Source organism: Stenella coeruleoalba, assembly GCF_951394435.1.
Source record: "Stenella coeruleoalba genome assembly, chromosome: 15".
In the NCBI taxonomy this organism is placed as follows: Eukaryota; Metazoa; Chordata; class Mammalia; order Artiodactyla; family Delphinidae; genus Stenella; species Stenella coeruleoalba.
This window is the reverse complement of record NC_137161.1, coordinates 81063946-81083142: the sequence shown is the minus strand read 5'-3', so window position 1 is coordinate 81083142 and position 19197 is coordinate 81063946. Positions and strand designations below refer to the sequence as shown.

The following is a 19197-nucleotide window of genomic DNA, read 5'->3' as shown; positions in this document are numbered from 1 at the left end:
GGTGAACCGGCCGGCCTGTGACCAAAAGGGCCTTGGGGTTCCTATGGTAACTGAGGGTGGAGTCTGAGGGCCGGCTTGGGAGGAGTTTGGAGCTCCATCCTATTAGGAGTGAGCAGCTCACCTCGGCCAAAGGCCAAAGTGCAAACATTCCCACCCTGACCCCCGTGCCTCGCGCCTCTCACCAGGCAGGTCCTGGGGGAAGGGGTGGGACATCCTGCTTGGGCTCCAAGAAAAAGAAGGTTGTCAACGGGGGTGCTCAGGATGTGGGACCCCCAAGGACAGGGGATGCCAAAACAGGCAGGACCCTGGGTTCTAGAAAGGAATCCTTATTCTGTGCTTGTCCTCCAAATGACCCCAGAAGCCACCTTCATGTAAGGAAGCAGGACCCAAGCTGGCTGGGGAACGGGCTCCAAGGGAGGGGTGCCCCTGGCCAGGCCACCCAGCCCCTTAGCTGGGGGGAGCAGCTCACACTCTGGAGCTTGTGACAGGAAGGCTCAGGCATTCTGGAACTGGACTGGCCGTGCTTTAACCTGGGCATCACGGGGCTCCCGGCGGCATGCCTGCCCGCACTGAGCTCCCTTCTGCTCTTTGATCCTCTGCCTCTCTGTTCTTCATCTATATCCTGCCCCCTTGATCTCGGTTCCTCCCCTCACCCAGCTAAGGTCTCCTTATCTAGCCTGGATGTCTGGTTGGCAGCGAAGGAGGTGGCCTGGACCAGCATCCTCGAGATAGACTTCCTCTTTCTGGAAGTAGGGGGACCCAGACCCCCGCTGTCATCGGCAGGACGGACTCCCATCCACCCGCTTTTAGGGGTACAACACCTGGGCCGTGTCATCGAGGGAGGGAACAGAGGATTCCAGAGTATTATACTCCCGAAGGCAGGAAATTGGGGACAGGATCACTGCCGGAGGCTTCCTGGGCTGGGAGAGGCAGAGATTGTGATTTGGGGTCCTGTACTGACCCCAACACGACAACAGGGGTCAGCTGAGATGCAAAAATGGCAGGGCTGCACCAGCTTGACAAACCTGACCCGGTCCAGGGCTGCCCCTGCAGTTGTCTCCTGGGGCGGGCAGGCTGGGAAACCAAAGATGCTGAGAGACTTCGGGGGATTGACCCCCACCCTCATCTCATCTTCCTGTTTGGGAGGGAGAAGTTAGGGGAAGATACTCAGGTGGTTTCCCCTCCCTTCCCAAGAGGCTGGGAGAACCTGCCTGGGCAGCATCTTGAAAGGGGGAATTGTCCTCCCAACCTAGCGCAGCATCTGTACACGTGTGTGTGTGTGTGTGTGTGTGTGTGTGTGTGTGTGTGTGTGTACTTGTGGGGGGTCCACGTCCTCCACTCCAGCCTCTGCCCCTCCTCCACAGCCGATGCAGACACTCCCCCCACATTGCCTCTAAACCAACCCCAGCTGTCAACATCTGGCCCACATCTGTCTCTTTCATGCGACTGGACCTCCACCCCAGATTCCCCCCTCCCCCCTTCAGGGGGCTGTAGGGCCAGGCTCCGAGCTCAAGGCCTCCCCTGCCTCACAAAGCCCCCTGCCAGGGCTAGGGAACCAGGGCAGGGGAGGGAGGGCAACCCCATCCCGGAGGTGCCCCAGGCTATTGGCAGAGCCGTCTGGAGCCGTTAGAAGCAGCTGCCGATGACTCATCTTCCACTGCCCCCACCCTACCACCTCAAACACACCGTGGGGCTGGGAACCAAACACCCAGCCCCGTCTCCAGACCTCCGACCCCTCTCAGCCTGGCTCAAAAGCTCCTTCACACCAGTCCCCACCCTCCACAGAAGTCTATTCCCCCACCCACCCCACTCCCAATCATCCCCAGAGCCAGGACGCTTTCCATTTTCTTTTATTTATACAAAACAATTGTTTTAAATATAATTTAAGAACCCCTCCAAGCACCAGTGTCTGTCTCTTGTTTCTAACACCACTGCCCCCCACACCCCCTCATGGACACAGCTTAGGGGTACTTGGGGGGGCAGGGAAATGTCTGGGGTTGCGGCATGACCAAGGCACTGTTCTGGAAACACACAACGATGGGTCCGTTTCAACTTGGGCAAAGGAGGCGATAAACAGGTCCCCTCTAACACAAAAAGTTACAAGGACGGTATAAAAAAAAAAAAAAAAGGGAAGGAAAAATAAGACCGAAAACAAAAAATAAAACTCAAAAACCTTCAATATGAAGGCAGCAGATGGGGGAGGGGCATTTACAAGGGAAAACCGAATTCGGTGGAGACAGCAGCAAGGTTGGGACATCCAAGTCCAATGATTTTGTCACTGGGCCATGCCGCCCCTTCCTGCCTCACGACTCGCAGGCTAGTCCCCCCTTCTCTTTGGTCTGCAGGGTCGCTGCCCTTCAAGGTGAGGAGGGGCACCTGGGGGCTCTAATTGGGGATCGGAGGGAGGCCGTGGGATTGTGCCCAACCCCCCCCCCCCCGGGGTGTTGGCAGATTCTGGGCACTTCTTTTCCTCTGGTCAGACCCAATCCCGAGGGAAGGGCTCCCACACCCTCAGTTTGGGGTTCCCCGCTTGGGGAGGGTCTGATTTCTACACTCCCGTACGGCCGAATCCCCAAATCCCTTCTCTCCAAATTACCAGCTCCCCGCCCCCATGGGTTCAAAGTGCAATCCAGTGGGGCCCGGGGATGGGAGCCTCTTGGGTCCCCACCCGATTCTGCCCCGGGAATAAGGGGAGCGGTGTCCCCAGCGTGGGAGTTCCTGCCGCTCCAGAGCTGGGGGGCCAGGCGAGGAGGCGCAGGTCAGTACTGGGGCGCTGGTGCCCCCGACCCTCCTGAGGCTCCAGGCTTGGCCTGGGACTTCATGTGCTGCACACTGGCCAGGATTTTTTTCTGATGCCCCGCCAGAGTGACTCCGATTCGGAGCAGGTCCCTGGGGAAGAATGAACAGCTAGGTGAGGCCACTGGGCTCCCGGGCGGCTCTCCTACCAAAACCCCATCCTCGCCTCGGGACTGTCCGCCAATCAGAATGGCCGGCGGGAAAGGGGGCTGACGTCAATAGTTGCCAGTCAGTTTCCGGAGGATTTAGGAGCCGCCACAGTTCTGCGCAGCCGCAGTAAGGAGCGGGGCTAGGTACCCGCGGGGGTCGAGATGCAGGAGGTGGGGCGGGCTGAGAGAGAGAGAGAGAGAGAGAGAGAGAGAGAGAAGGAAAGAAAGAGCTGGGTGGGTGGAGAGGAAGGGGCGGGAGAGGACAAAAACAAACTGCTCCCAGCCCCATCCTGATGCGGGGAGACGGGGATAAGGAAAAAAGAGGTGAGAAATGGAGGGCAAGAGCTCGTGTCAGGGAACCCGTGTCAAGGCGAGGCTAGAGCAAGTCAGGGAGGAGATGCCCAGACCTGGTGGGGCAGACTGGCCCGGGACCTGCCTTCCAGGGAGAGGAAGGGCCTCCTGGACCCTCTGTGTCTGGGTTTATAGTCCTTCTATTTCTGTGATTCAAACCTGGGGCAAGAAGAGTCGTTGGGAGAGAAATGGAAAGGCAGAAAGGAGGACCAGGGAGAGGCCAGCTAGGGAAAACCAGTATTGCGGAGGCGTTGGAATCATAAAACCATTTAACATTAAAGCTGGAAAGGCTCTCCAAAACCTAGTCCAACCTTCTCCTTTTATGGGTGGGAAAGCATCCAGAGTTGACACGTCGTTAATGTGAGAGCAGGGTCTGGAATGCAGACAGATGCACGAAGATACATACAGATTGCGAGGTGGGAGCGAGATGGCCCCGGGCTGAGATGGTGCAAGGGGGTGAGGCGCGCACAGCTGACCGGGAAGAATCCTGGGGCTCTCAGCCCCTGCAGCTGTTACTGCTTTGGCAGGGGAGGGGCTTTAGAAAACAGAGTTGGCACCAGGAGTTGACCCCAAAGGCCCCTGCTGAAACTGTGGACCTGATTCTGGTCCCCAGACACCACCCCTCCTGGCTGCTTGGCCCTCACCACTCCCCCACCTCCATCTCCTGCCACGACTTACTCAGTGGAGATCTGGCTGACCAGCTCGAAGGAGCCAAACCCAGCGGCTGCAAAACTTTCTTCGTATCTTCCCATCTTGATGGCTCGAAGCCACTCTCCCACAGAGCCAAAAGCTGAGTAGTGAGGCTGCCGCTGATCCAGGAGGGGGTGCGAGGCCCTGGGAGGCAAGGATGGGGAGGACACACTGAGAACCAGCCCGTGTCAGGGTGGCGACGTAGAGCCCAGCCCTGGAGAGGTGGACAGGGACCATCCCACATACCACCAACGGGACGGATACTTCTCAGGGGGAAGCGAGGTTCTCAGGGGATGGCAGAGTGCAGGAAAGAGGGCCCATCCTCTGGGGTCCTCACCCGCCATTCTCGCGGGCCACGATTTTGAGGCTGGCAGGGTTCCGGATCATCTTGTCGAGGGCACTGACCACCTGGGGGAAGCGGGGCCGCGCGTTCCGGTCTTTCTGCCAACAGTCCAGCATAAGCTGATGCAGGGAGGTGGGGCAGTCTGGGGGCGGGGGCAACCGGTAGTCCTGTTCAATGGCATTGATCACCTGCAATGACAGGTAGACGCACTGGGTGAGGACGTCAGGGAAAACGAGGCTGCCAAAGGACCCCAGGGAAACGGCGACTTAACAGATGCCGGGATGGCTGCTACAGCCCCCCCAGAAGGGCAGTTCTGGGGGGCTCCTGGCCAGGGCCGAGGCCACTGGCTGTGGCTCAGCGTCCCAGAAGCGCGTGAGCTATGATCCAGACATGTAACTTCCCAAGGCTGCCCTCCATCACTGTGTCCTTCTGTGACCAGATAGGCTGTATTGAGCCCTTGGATACAGAGATCAGCTCCTCACAGCGCCACCCTCACCACCTCAAGGACCAAGCAGTGATGAGCTCTCTGAGAACCAACCCCACCCCCCCACCCCCCCCACCGCCCCATATCCCAAGAGAGAGGACGTTCCAGGAAAGCTTGGTAGGACACTTACATCCTGATTGCTCATATCCCAGTACGGCCGTTCCCCAAATGACATGACCTCCCACATCACAATCCCATAGCTCCAGGCATCACTGGCAGATGTGAACTTCCGGAATGCAATGGCCTCAGGGGCTGTCCATCGGATGGGAATCTTTCCTCCCTAAAGATGGGGGAGGAAAAGGTGAGCTGGGGGACTCACAGGACTCAGGCATTCTGCCCCCCACCTTTGCGTTTCCCCCAGCTCAGGCCTCCTTTCTTTCTGGGACCCAAACACCCAGCTCCCCGACTCTGTTCTTTTCCTAGACACCCGGTAGCCAGGTTCCTTAAGCTGCCCCCCCTGCCCCCACAAAGTCTACTCTTACAACCTGTCTTGGACCAGAGCTGTCAAGCCCTCAGCCTCCCAACTTTCCAACCTGCCCTGCTCACCTGGCCCTAAGAACCTAGTTCATATGCCTGCGCCCCAGCCTCACCAGAGAGCTCGTGTAGGTGGGATCAGAAGAGTTCTCCTCCAGGAATCGGGAGAGGCCAAAGTCTGAAACCTTGCAGACGAGGTTGCTGTTGACCAAGATGTTGCGGGCAGCCAGGTCTCGGTGGACGTAGCTCATCTCAGCAAGGTACCGCATGCCCGAAGCGATGCCCCGTAACATGCCCACGAGCTGGATGACGGTGAACTGGCCGTCGTTCAGCTGGAGATGGACATGGCGGGGGCGTGGTTCGGACAGCTCACCCACCGCTCCCCCTTCCTTCCACGTTCTAAACAGTATTTGTCCCTCCCAGACCCAACTCACAGACCCACCTGTAGGACTGGCCTGCTGACATCCCAGGGAAACCACCCCCTTTCTTTAAAAAAAAAAAAAAAATTTCTTTATTTTTATTTATTTTCTTATTTTTAAATTTTATTATTTGAAATCTATAGACGGTTTATTTTATTTTATTTTTTGGTCGTGCATGCGGGATCTTAGTTCCCCGACCAGGTATCGAACCTGGGCTCCCTGCATTGGGAATGCGGAGTCTTAACCACTGGACCGCCAGGGAAGTCCCTCCCTCCTTTCTTTTACCCTGAGTTCTCTCAGCTCTTACTATGGTATCGTGACACAATGCTTACAGTTGTCCCACTTTCAAATATTTGCTTTCAGTCTCTCGTAATTAGATTATAAGGAGACATTTTAAGATTTTCTTCCATTTAACCTTTACATCCAGTGCTTTACATCCAGGAAATACTCAACAAATGCCTTTGATCTATGTTCTCTTTATTTGACAGCAACAGAGCGCTGACAGTTACGAGCGTGCTCTGAAGCCGCCCTTCGACAGGTGGAGATGCGTGCGTCGGCGCTGAACCTGCCACAGTCTCGCTCGGCCCTCTTGGACCAACTGTATGCAGGACGCAAGAGAACAGTGAGGAATCGGGTGTGATCAGTGACCACAGCACCAAACCCAAGGTCTAAAGCCCGGCCTTGAGCTCTATAGAGTTGCCTCTCACCAGGTAAGCCGACCAGTCATGGACAGTTAACTCAGCCCACCTTCTGGGTCCAGCTAGCACGCAGGGGACCCTCGGCAGCCCTCCAGGGCCAGCAACACAGAGTTCAGAAACCGAACTCTGAATCCATCCTCCAAGCCTGCACCCACCCCACGCCTCACATCTCAGCTGGTGGACTCACTTCCAGACGCTCAGGGTAGAGACCTCGGAGTCTCCCACTCCCACGGCTTACAGTCCATCAGCAAGTTCTGCTGACCGTGCCTCCACAACGCACCCCAAACCAACCACTTGTGCGCATTCACTGCAGCCCCCGTGGCCTGAATGATGCCAGTGTTCTCATCGGCTCCTATCCCCCAGCATCCGTCAGAGGGATCTCCTCAAATCACCTCCCTCTCCTGCTGAAAAGCTTCCCCTCAGACTTCTAATCGCATCCAAACTTCTAAGGTCACGAGGCCCAGCCGCCAACCGCAACGTGATCCACTATCACTCCTCTGCTGACCTGGTTCAGCTTCACCGGCCTCTCTGCTTCTTAAACAGGCTGGGATCCCGCCCACCCTGGGTTGCTACTCTCTGCCCCTGACACGCTTCCCCCCATCTTCTCATGGCCGGCTTTCTCATCTACCCAAACGTCATCTCTTCTAAGATAGACCCCCTTCCCTTTCCTGCAACCGGACAATGGAACAGACTCCCGTATCCACAAGGGAGGGTCAGGCCATTCTGGCAGTGCTCCAGGCCTCAGCATCCCTCGTGTTGGCAGCCGGGTAGCCTGTGTCTCCTGATGCGGTGCCACGGGAAGTACACGGCTCCCCCTGATGTAGGCTGGCCACAGACGTTTAATTTTGAACTTAGCACAACATTAATAGACATTGCTTCCCTTACAGGAAACACAGAGAAACAAGCTAGATGACCCCACAGGGAAGAATCCGATAAATCCCGAAGATAAGACATTCAAGTGGACAAGTGGCCCAGCCCTTCAGTGTATCAGAACCCCAGCAAGGGACTGTCCTGGATGTAGAAAAGGCTCAAAACAATAACCACAGGTGCAATGCTTGATCCTGAACTGGATGCTGGGACATTCTGGGGACAACTAGGGAAATATGAGTATCAAGCTGGCATTAGGTGATACCAAGGAATTGTTGTAATTCTGTTAAACGCAATGTTACTTTGTTATGTAGAAAAACGTTTTGGGGACTTCCCTGGTGGTCCAGTGGTTAAGACGCCGCACTTCCACTGCAGGGGGGAGCGGCTTCAATCCCGGGTCAGGGAAATTCCGCACGCCGCGTGAAGCGGCCAAAAAAAATAGTTTTGGTTTTTTACAGAAGATGCATAGGAAAGTTTAAAAAATAATAAAATTCATACAGTTTTGTTAAGGTAGCAAAAATGAGCTCTTCTCTCTCATTTCTATGATCCTGTTTCATTTTTTTCACATCTGAAATCATGTTTACTTTTTGTAAAACCTTGTTTGTACTTGTTAATCTTCAGTCTCCCCCATTACGCCACCAACTCTCCAAGAGCAGAGATGGTCACGGCTCTATCCCCCGAGGCCCAGTACGGTGGCTGGTACACAACGAGGCGCTCAGTAAATATCTGTCACAAGGCCAGACGACACCCCTCCTTGTCCCAGGGTCAGCCGGCCCCACAGGGAGACCAATCCCAGGACTCCACCTTCCCTGATGGAGAATGAAGGGTAGAGGGGCAGTGACGCAGGACCCACTGTCTGTCCCGGGTTCTGAGCTCCTTGCTTGCACTACGGGAGCACAGGGTGGACGCGGAAAGCTGGGAGCAGGGGGTCTCACCCTCAGGAAGGAGTCCAGGGCGCCGTTCTCCATGAACTCGGTGAGAATCATGACGGGCACGCTGTTGGTGACCACGCCCTCCAGGCGGATGATGTTGGGGTGCTCGAACTGGCCCATGATGGAGGCCTCGCTCAGGAACTCCCGCCGCTGCCGCTCCGTGTAGCCGCCCTTCAGAGTCTTGATGGCCACACAGCTCTCCTTCTTCCCTGGGGCCTTCAGCCGCCCCCGGCACACCTCCCCAAACTCGCCTTCAGGAAGGAGGCCGAGGGTCAGCTCTCCTGACCCGCCCCCCCCAGCCCCGGCCCCAACCCCAGGTCCGGCCCTGCAGTCCCTTTCCCCACCCCTCCCCCCGACCCAGGCACCCAGGCATCTTCCTCTCACCTGCGCCAATCACCTCTTCAATCTTGACATAGGAGACATCGATCTCTTTGGCAAATTCCCTCACAGCCTCATTAGGGTCTTCGTAAGTGAAGGGGTCAATGTAGACCTTAGTACCTGAGGAACCATGCGGGGCTTGTCAGCCACCACTGCATTCAGATGCCCTGGTCCCTGGCTCACAGCTCGCACCCCAGCCCTATCTCCTCCAGGATGGGCCTACCCACCATGCCCAATGAGATACTGTCCGTGTTTGTCTGAGTATTCAGCTTCTCTCCCATTGCTCTGCTTCCTGTAGCCGATGGGAAAGAAGAGGTAAACTGAGTCACGCATCTCGATGTTTCCAGAGGGGAAGGATGGGAATCAGAGAAGGTTCCAGGTGAAAACAGGCTCCCGGGACATCGGGGGAGGTTTGCCCTGGAGCAGGAGAGCAGGTGGCCAGCTACACAGGGCTTCGCAGGGGCCCCCGGGTGCCCAGAGCCCTCACCTGAGGCAAAGGACAGCAATGACGACGACCACGAGGACCAGCACCGCGCCCACGACCGCCGTGCCAGCAATCAGGGCCAGCTGCTCCCGCCAGCTCTCGTTCTCTGGAGAAGAACTGGTGATCAGGGGGACCTGGCGGGCCCGTGGGCTCCCCTCAAGTCCCTCAGGGCAAGCAAAGAAGTTTCCCAGCCCTGGTGGGTTTGATTTTGTTCTGTTATAAATACTGGAAACCACAAAATGTTCCACTTGAACAGAAGGTTCCAAAGGCTAAAAATGAAAAGGTTCGTAGACAAAAAGTGGAAACAACCCAAATGTCCATCAACGGATGAATGGATAAATAAAATGTGCCGCAGCCATTCAATGGAGTATTTTTCAGCCACGAGACGGAATGAAGTCCTGACACGTTCTACAACACGGATGAACCTTGAAAACATCATGCCACGTAAAAGAAGCCAGTCCCAAAAGACCGTATCGTGTGCCTGCATTTGTATGAAAGGTCCAGAACAGGCAAACTACAGACACAAAAAGTAGACTAGGCTTCCCCGTGGCGCAGTGGTTGAGAGGCCGCCTGCCGATGCAGGGGACTCGGGTTCGTGCCCCGGTCCGGGAAGATCCCACATGCCGCGGAGCGGCTGGGCCCGTGAGCCATGGCCGCTGAGCCTGCGTGTCCGGAGCCTGTGCTCCGCAACGGGAGAGGTCACAACAGTGAGAGGCCCGCGTACCGCCAAAAAAAAAAAAAAAGTAGACTAGTGTTTGCCAGGGGCTGGGAGGTAATGGAAGAGTTATAAGCATCTCTTTTTTGAGGTGCTGAAATGATCTAAAATTAATTGCGGTGATGGTTGCACAACTCTGTGAATATATTATAAGTCAATGAATTATACATTTTATTTTATTTTAAAATTTATTTATTTTTATTTTTGGCTGTGTTGGGTCTTTGTTTCTGTGCGAGGGCTTTCTCTAGTTGTGGCAAGTGGGGGCCCCTCTTCCTTGCGGTGCGCGGGCCTCTCACTATCCCAGCCTCTCTTGTTGCGGAGCACAGGCTCCAGACGCACAGGCTCAGTAGTTGTGGCTCACGGGCCTAGTTGCTCTGCAGCATGTGGGATCATCCCAGACCAGGACTCGAACCCGTGTCCCCTGCATTGGCAGGCAGATTCTCAACCACTGCGCCACCAGGGGAGCCCATGAATTATACATGTTAAATGGGTGAATCATGGTGTATGAGTCATATCTCAATAAAATGGTTAAAAAAGTTCAAAAGTTTAGAAAACCACTGAGCCAGCATACAAAATCTATCATAGTGTCACCTCAGTTAATCCTGGGAGCCCTGTGAGAGAGGCCTCATATTTCCATTTTTTTGGATGAGAGAGCTGGGGCTCAGGGGTCAACTTTTTGCTGAAGGTCACATAGCTGGAGAGCCGCTGAGCTGGCCTTCACACCCAGCTGTTGCTTTTGGTTTCTACATCTTATCCCCAGGCCAAAATGCCTCGTGGTTGAAAGAGAAGCGTGGGGCTGTGGCTTTGGGGGTCCTGAGGGCAGAGCCAAGGCCTCCCGCCTGGTCAGGTCAGCCAACCCCACCTGCATCCGGCTCCCCGGGCTCACCGTCCAGCTGGGTCTGGCTGTGGTGCTCCTGGCCGAAGGGCCCGTAGCCAGCCTCGGAGCGCGCCCGCACCTGGACCAGGTAGCTGGCTCCCCGCTTCAGTCCCCGCAGCTCTGCCCGGTTCTCCGATGTCTTCAGGAACCGCACACTGCTGGGGCCCTCTGCGCCCTGTTCAGGAGAGGGGACTGGCCGTGAGCCAGGGCCTCCAGATTCCGCTGCTCTTCCTGCCTCCCCCCGCCCTGGGCCCGCATCCCTAGCATCTCTGTCCTGCTGAGTGCCAGGTGCGGCCTTTGTGCTCACTTATGTATGCACTGTGCCTTCTGTTCTGCATTAATTATATCATTTAATCCTTGTAGCGCTTCTGTGGGATAGGTTCCATTATCCTAAGCATTTTTGGGGGGTGGGGGAGGCCTCGCCGCGTGGCATGCGGGATCTTAGTTCCCCGACCAGGGATCGAACCCATGCCCCCTGCAGTGGAAGCACAGAGTCTTAACCACTGGACTGCCAGGGAAGTCCCACCCTAAGCATTTTACAATGAGGATATTAAGCTCAGAGAGGCCAAGGGGTTGACACAAGGTCACTTGGCTAGTACGTGGCAGAGGGCTGCAATTCAGGCGTCCTGGTCCCTGGAGCAGGTCCCACTGCCCACCCCCACCCCTGGGGCGGGGCCTGGTCTCACCTTCTCGTGATACTTGACCTCGTAGTCCAGCACTGCCCCGCTGGGTGCCCGGGGAACAGCCCATGCCAGGCTCAAGCTGCTGGGTGATGACCGAGTCACCCTGATGTCGGACACTGGGGGCGGCACTGCAAGAGACAGATGCCTTGGGGCCCTTGATCGTGGCAGGTCTGTCTCTCATCTTTCCCAGCTCTTCCTCTACTGGCCACACTTGTCTCGGTCCCCCAGCTGTTTCCGGAATTCCTTGTGGCTCTCTCTGCCCCGTCCTGAACTCTCCAGTCCACCTCTGCATCTTTTTTTTTTTTTTTTTTTTGCGGTATGCAGGCCTCTCACTGTTGTGGCCTCTCCCGTTGCGGAGCACAGGCTCCAGACGCGCAGGGCCAGCGGCCATGGCCCACGGGCCCAGCAACTCCGCGGCATGCGGGATCCTCCTGGACCAGGGCACGAACCCGCGTCCCCTGCATCGTCAGGCGGACTCTCAACCACTGTGCCACCAGGGAAGCCCCACTTTTGCATCTTTTTAATTCTCTTTCTGCCTCTTGCCCCAAAGGCCTTGACCCGCTATATTTCCTGGGGACCCCACTCCCCAGCTGCTGCCTTTTCCCCCTCAGGCCTTTAGACTGTCCATATCCCTCGCGAGCCTTTCCCACCAACGCCTCTCCCATCCGACCACAGGCTGCCCCCTGCCCCCAGCCCCCAGTCTCACCCTCACGGTCAGTGGTGACATTCACAGCCTCAAATGGAACTGGCCCGCTGGCTAAGGAGGACACCCCGTTCACGGCGGTGACCTCGAAGGTATAGGTGAAGTCAGGACGCAACCCACGAATGGCCACCCAGGGCTCCATCAGGTCCCGGGGGCCGGGGTCGAAGGTCAGGTCTCCCCCGCAGGGCGTGCAGGAGCCGCCGGGGCGGCACTCCCGGCACCGGAGCGCATAGGTGAGGTCCTCTCGGCCTCCCGACTCGAGGGGGGCACTCCATTCCAGGCGCAGGGAAGAGCCGTTCAGGCGGGGAACCACGCTTCTCGGGGCGGACGGAGGGGCTGCAGGAGACCAGGACGTCAGGCAGAGGCTGAGCAGACGGGCAGGGGACGGGCAGTGGGACAGACAGGCAGCCACACTGACGTCTTGTCTTGGCCGGGCACCAGACCAGGGTCAAGAGGAGGAAGGTGTGGGAGGATGGGACTGGGGTCGGGGGTCCACCCCAGGGGTCACTGGCCACTTACTGGTACAGGGTGCACCTCGGGGGTCTGTGCGGGCCCTGAAGTACCCGATGCGACACTGGCAGACGGGCGAGCCAATGGTGTTGGAGTGGCTGTTGGCTGGGCACGGCTGGCAGGACCCCTCCCCAGACAGGGGCTTGAAGGTGCCCTGAGCACAGGCTGCGAGAAAGTGTCCGTCAGAGACATTCAGCGGGGCGGGGGGGGGGGGACCAAAAAAAGGACATTCGGCAGCTACTAAAGTCGCACGAGGTGCAAAAGGGAGAACAGGGAGGGAGAAGCACCTCTGAGAGAAGACCTCCCTCCAGACCAGGGGTCTGAACCCGGACGTGTACCCCCGGCCGCTCCACGGCAGCCAGGTGAAACCCAGACCCCTGCTCCGAGGAATGATTTTAAATGCACACCACAAAATACACAGATTACCAAGCAAACCAAATAACTAAAAATACAGTGATCGAAACGTGAAGAAACTTCGCAACACAGCAACGTGTGTTTCTGTACGAACAAGATACAGCGGCAAGGCTGACAGGCGAGGAAATACTGAAGTCACCATGAGCGAAAAACAACATTTTGCCAGTCTTGCGTCATCTCTAATGGGCTGTGAAAACACCCAGGATTTGAATGGGGCCCAAGTCTCAGGTCCTGCTCGACCGCTGGGCTGTGGCTGACACTCCGTGAGAGGAGTGGCCAATTTCAGGTAAAGATGAGTGCAAAGAAATGGTCATTTATTTTCCTTTCCACCAAAGTTCACAGATTCCCCTACATTTTACCTACAAAACCCAGGTTAAGAAACTCTGCTCTGGAGAAAAGGCTACGTGAGAATTCAATATCAGTAAATTTGACGAAACCATAACAAAAAAGACTACAGACCGTGAAGCCTTTGTCCTCTGAGTCCAATAAGGTCCCCCAGCCCCGAGGACAGTCCCACAGCCCAGAAAGGAATTGGACATAGATAGAAGGATGAGTGTGGAAATGATGGAGAGCTCAGAACTGTGCTGGGGGCCCTGAAAACACACCCTCCAGTAACTGAGTGCCCAGGAGAATAAAGAACTTTTAAAATGGAAATTTAAGAAGCGGATCCAAGAGCAGGGTACCAGCCAGGCCTCCTGCAGACATAGGCAAGCTCTGTGGGGGAAGGGCTAGCCCTCACCTCGGCACCTGGTATTCCCCTCGGCGGCCTCAAACCCTGGAGCACAGCTGCAGCCCGTGACCGGCTGCTCAGCCCACTGGCCATCCTCCCGGCAGTAGAGGCTCGGGCTGGGGCCAGGGGCGGGCACGGCATCGGCCACGCAGCTCCCCGCCACGGGAACCACCAGCTCACGAGGCACGGTCTCCGGGAAGCAGGTGAGGTTCACGGTCAGCTGGGCGCACTTCTTATAGAAGAGGTGCAGGGACAGCAGGGCCATGCAGGCGCCCTGGTCCTGGAAGGCCAGATAGAAGCCGGCCTTGGTGAGCGGGCCCAGACGCAGCGTCTTGACGTTCACCTTCCCGGTGGCCTCGGCCCCGGGGCGCTTCCGGGTCAGGTGCTCAGCAGCAACTGTGTCCACCTGCCAGGTTGGGGAAGAGACTCACTGCCGCTGTCCTCCACTCCCCCAGGACCCCGCTGGACTGTCTTCTTCCCAGCTCACCCTCTCCCTGACCTGCCTGGCTCCTGTTCCAGAACCTTCTCTCCACCGTTCCCAACGTACGCTTTCCTGCAGGCCCCAACATTGTCCATTAACACCCGCCGAGCTCCTATGATGCATCCAGCCACTGTCCCGCACCCCCTTTCTGTGCATTCACTCGTCCTACAGACACTTATCAACACCCACTCTGTGCCAGGCCCTGGCCTCCACGCCAAGGAACCAGAAATGAAGGCAACGCTGATGAACTAATGATAAATTAAAAGTATGATGAGTGCTACGGCAGGCGGGACCCCAGGGCAGGGCACGGCACATCAGCAAAGGCGTCCCGGGGGGCACCTCGGAGCTGGAAGTTACAAGGCGAGGAGTTGGGTGGGAGAGGCAGAGAGAAGGCATTCTAGGGTGAGGCATCAGCTGGTGCGAAGGCGGGGGGCTGGAAAGGGGCGAAGTGTACTCAGAGAATGGGGAAGTGAAGGGGGGCACAGCACATGGAGTAGAGCGGCTGTCCCACCTAGCAGGCCACCCTCTCCCCTCCTCAGACCCGGGCCTCTTGCTCCTCGCCCCCAGCACCTCTAGACCACAGGCCGGCCCCAGACCCCACCTTGGCCTGGGGCACCTGGGTACCTTGATGTAGGGGTTCTCCATCCAGGCTGGCGTGTGGGCCGTGGCCGTGTCCGCGTCGCTCTCAAAGTAGAAGACGGTGAAGGTCTCCTTGCAGGAGCGGCCGGCCCGCGGCAGGGAGAGGCATTCCAGCATGGTGAAGCGCAGCGTGGCATACACGTGCACGGCGCCCCGGCGGGGCACCCAGCCCGTGCGCAGCCAGTGGGCCAGGCCCGGGGCCCGCTGCACGTCACACACCTCGTAGGTCCGAACACTGTGCTGCTCCTCGTCCAGGCCGCTCAGCTCCTCCCACTGCGGGGAGAAGGGCGCTCAGTCTGGGGGCTGCTAAGTGGGTGGGTGAAGGTCAGTGCCATAAAGCCACGAGGGTTGGGGGACCCTGGAGAGCAAGGGCTCAGAGGATACCTGCTTCGGCTGCTGCGATGGCTGTGTGTGTATGTGTGGGGCCTGGGAAGCAGGAGCACAGGTGGACCCCCTCCCTCGGTTTCTCTCCAAGCCCCAGCTCTTACCTGTCCCTCCACCTGAGGGAATGTCACCCACTTCAGATCGGCAGTTTCCAATTTTGTGTTCAGTAGGGTCTCTAAGACAGACAGACAGAGTCAGTAAGCGCTTGGGAGAGACACCAGGAAGCCCAGACGCCTGGGAGCTGAGACAGACAGACAGGCCGAGGAGGGGAGCGAGCCCTGCCCTCTGTCCCCCCAGCAAGCCCAGACACCTGGGAGCTGAGACAGACAGACAGGCCGAGGAGGGGAGCGAGCCCTGCCCTCTGTCCCCCCAGCAAGCCCAGATTCCCAGCCTCTTTTCTGAGTGCCAGCCCCGCCCCTGACAGCTGACAGGCAGGGAGCTGACCTTCGGGACTCCCAGATCTAGGCCTCTGTGAACTGCTGTGCCCCAGAGGAGAAGGGGGGACACAGATGCTGAAAGGGGAAAAAGGCAAACAGCTCAGAAAGGGCTAAGCTAGAGCCCAGACCTGACCCTGACCCCGAGGTGGGATACAGGGACACCCTTCCCACCAGGGCCTGCCTCAGCCTCTGCAGTCCGTTCCCAAATCCAGAGAGCGTGCTGCCTCCGTCCCCACCCCCTTCAGACCAAACACCCCAGCCCTTCAGATCCGTGAAGGCGGTGCTGACCTCCTGAGGCCCAGCCCTGACCCCCCATTCCCTCCCCACCAGCTAGCTGCCCTCGGAGGAGGAAGCGCTGGAGGCCGGGACGCTCGGGTTCCTGCCCTGGGCCCCTGTGTGCAGGGGCCTCACATCTGGATTTGGTTACGGGAAGGAAAAGGGGAGGAGATTTTAGGGGTGTGTGTACGGGGGGGGGGGTGAGCACACCTGGCTCTGCTCTGGCCTCTCTCTGGGGAGGAGAGGGGCGCGGCTCTGGCGGAAGGTGGGGATTAGGAGAAACTGCACAGCCCCCCCCACGCCCCCCGCCCCTGGCTGAGGAGGGGGGGAGGGTAGGGGAATCCCCTCGGAGATTTGTGGGTGGGGTGCTGCAGGCCTGCCCTGGGAGGAGCCGAGAGGGGGCCCCCAGGGGAGCCAGCAGCACACCTCAGACCAGGGCCCCCCTCCCTGGTGGGAGCTGCAGGAGAGAAGGGAAGGCAGGTGGGCGGGCAGCCTCCTCCCAGGGACCAGGTGATGTCCACGGAGGGCAAGGGGTCAGGCGGGACCCCGGCCAGGCAGCTGGGGGTGAGGCCTGGGCCCCCATGGATGGCGGGAGATAGCCCAGCACGCTGGGGACAGGATGCCCGGGTTCTGGGAAGGGGGCGGATAGAGGCTGCCGTCTCCACCCTCCATTGTTCCAGACTGGATAGTGTTTTCCTGTCTCCAATTTATACACTGTCTCTGTTTCAGGCTGTCCCGGGTGCTCTGAGCGGCTCACTTTCTCTCACCCTCTCTCTTTGATCTGTCACTTCTTTTGCCTCCCACCTCTCTCTCCCACTCTCCGTCCACCTCCATTTCTCTTTCTGACTGTCACTCTGCTTTCTGTCTCCCACCTTTCACCATCCCTGGGGCACAGAGCCTTGGATAAAAGACTGAACTCGTCTCAGTCTCCTCATCTGTAAAATGGGAGCAACAATACATCCCACCCACAGGGTTGTTGGAACCCTGAAAACATAAAGCACTCAGCATGGGCCTCGGGCCCAGAAAGCACTGAGGTAATAGAAATTAGAAGTTACTCCCTGTTCCTCTTTGCATCTTTCTTTCTCTCTCACCACACATCATCCCGACGGGTTTTCTCCCTGCTTTACTTTCCCCTTTCTCTCCCACAGTTCTTTCCCCATCTTTCCCCGAGCCCAGCAAGTCTCTCCTCTTCCCCCACACCCAGCCTTTGATCCCCAGCCCAGAGCAGCACTGCCCAGCCTGGGAGAGAGGGCTTTCTAACTGCCTTTGATTCCTTCTCCTCAGTAGCCCCCCATGGCCCACTCCCCAGAGACCCCTTTGATTCCAGGCAGTGAAGGAGGGGAAGGAGGCAGCTCATTGAAAGGAGATTAGGGCCATGGGAGGAGGGTTTACAGGGCTCTTGGCTCCCCCTCTAGGGGTTGGGGGGAGGGCAGAGACTCATGGATAAAGTAACATTTTGGCTGGGGTGGGGGGATGCAGAAAAATTAGAAGTTTAAGAGAGACAAGTAGACAGCAGTTAAGCTGAGTTCAGGGGACACGAGGGCTGTGTAGGTCAGTTTCTGCCGGCCTAGGGTTAGAGGAAAGGACTCTGGTGGGACTGAGGCAGGGTCTAGACAGCATTTAAAGGGCTGGGGTGCAGCTTGGGGAAACCAGGGAAGGGGCCTCCCTGGCGCAGGGGCCGTGGCTTTGGGAGAGATTTGGAGGTCTGGAGTGTGAGTGCAGAAGGTGGCCATCCCCACGGCGGTGTGTGGAATTGTAGGGTCAAGGTGTGAATGCTCCGGAATGGGGGGGGTGGGGTAGTTTTATGGGCTACCACAAAGTTCTGCCTTGTCTTCTTGTTCCTCCAGAAGTGTTTCCTCCTGTTTGGCAGAGGTGGGAGGAGAGGACAGCAACTTTGGAAAGAGTTTTGAAGATGGGAGTAGAAAATTGGAGAGAAAAGGAAAGGCTGCCAAGGGCGTCTGGAGTCCGGAGTAAGAGTGTGGGGAGCCGGGACCGGGGCATGTCCCGGGACAGAGCTCGCCTCCATCTCTTTCCCAAACAAAAGAAAACTCCACTCCCCGCTGGGCCGCCTCCTCCCCGCCCCCCTCCCGGGCTAGCACTATTGGTCCGGAGTGTTCGCTGTTGGGGTGCCGGGTTTGGGGGAGACAGATGTCGGCCCTTCCACCCCGAGGCCCATCTTCGGGGGGCCCCAGAAATGGCGGGGTGACTCCAAGGAAACTCACCTTCTAAAGCGGCTACAAGCGAAGCCCAGCAGAGCAGAGCCCGGAGCTCCATGGCGCCGCCTCACTCTGGTTGGATCCGATCCGAGTTTGGGGGGCCCTAGCCCCCCCAGGTCTAAACCCCCCCCGAGCGGGTGGACGTCGACTCCCCGCGCTGAACTCGGTCGGGGCCCTCAGCGCGGGCCCATGCGGGCGCGCCGGGCACCCGGTGGCGGCGCCCAGGTGTGGCCCCGCGTCCCAGCCGCGCACGCAGACGGGAGGGCGGGGGCGTCCTGGCAGCGGCCGCGCCGGGCGCGAGCAGAGCAAGACGTGGCTGGAGTCGGGGTCCCTCCGGGGCCTCGGGGTCCCGCCCCGGGTAGCTGGGGGTGGGCCGGCCGCTCGCGCTCTCCCCCCCTCCCTGGAGTGGCGCTGCTCGCGCCGCCGGGCCGAGTGCGCTCCGCGTCGGCAGGGAGGGTGGGAGCGGAGCGGGGACGGGAGCGGGAGGGAGGGGACTGCGGCGCGGGGCCGAGCAGGCTGGGGCTGGGCCGGGCGGCGCCTGGCCGGGGAGGGCCGGGCGCGCGGGGAGCGGGGGGAGTTACCCCCCAGCCCAGGCGAGGCGAGGGGGCCGGGGCGTGCTGATTGGAGCGCGCGCTGCTGAATAATTCATGAGGGAAGCGGAGCGGGGCGTCGAGCTGAGCAGGTCGGGAAGTTGGGAGAAAGTTTGGAGAAGGGGGAGGGGCGGCGGGTGCGGAGCCCGGGGACCGCCCAGACCTGCCCCGTGGCCGTGCGCCCCTGATCCGGACCGCGCGTGTCGGGGCCGGAGCCCAGGGAACCCCGGGTCAGGTCCGAGCCCGGCAGACACCAGGGAGCAGAGAAACACACCCCGCAGCATGGAGGGCCGCACGCTCGAAGCCCTATCCGATCTTCCTGCGGACTTCGGATTCCCACCACCCCCTGGTTGGCGCAGGGGACCGTGTTTGGGGGAAAATTTTAAAGATGGAGGGTGGCCCAGCGGGCCCCAAGGCAGAGGTCTCAGCTTAGATACGCCTGGAGCGAACGTTCACACAATCATTCAACAAACATTA

The 19197-nt window shown here is 58.5% G+C and overlaps 1 protein-coding gene across 1 annotated transcript; it reads right to left on the bottom strand.

The window, feature by feature from the left end:
• Window positions 1-1600: 1600 nt before the first annotated feature.
• Window positions 1601-18702, bottom strand: EPHB4 (EPH receptor B4). The gene is made up of 17 exons (XM_079944949.1): window positions 18137-18702; window positions 15306-15376; window positions 14803-15090; window positions 13707-14103; window positions 12563-12718; window positions 12047-12379; window positions 11344-11468; window positions 10667-10832; window positions 9069-9171; window positions 8809-8873; window positions 8588-8701; window positions 8207-8454; window positions 5404-5619; window positions 4944-5093; window positions 4324-4517; window positions 3975-4130; window positions 1601-2889 (listed from the first exon to the last, which is right to left on the bottom strand). The coding sequence occupies exons 1-17, from the start codon at window positions 18186-18188 to the stop codon at window positions 2760-2762; spliced, it is 2964 nt and encodes a 987-aa protein (XP_079801075.1). The 5' UTR covers window positions 18189-18702; the 3' UTR covers window positions 1601-2759.
• Between the last annotated feature and the right edge of the window lie 495 nt (window positions 18703-19197).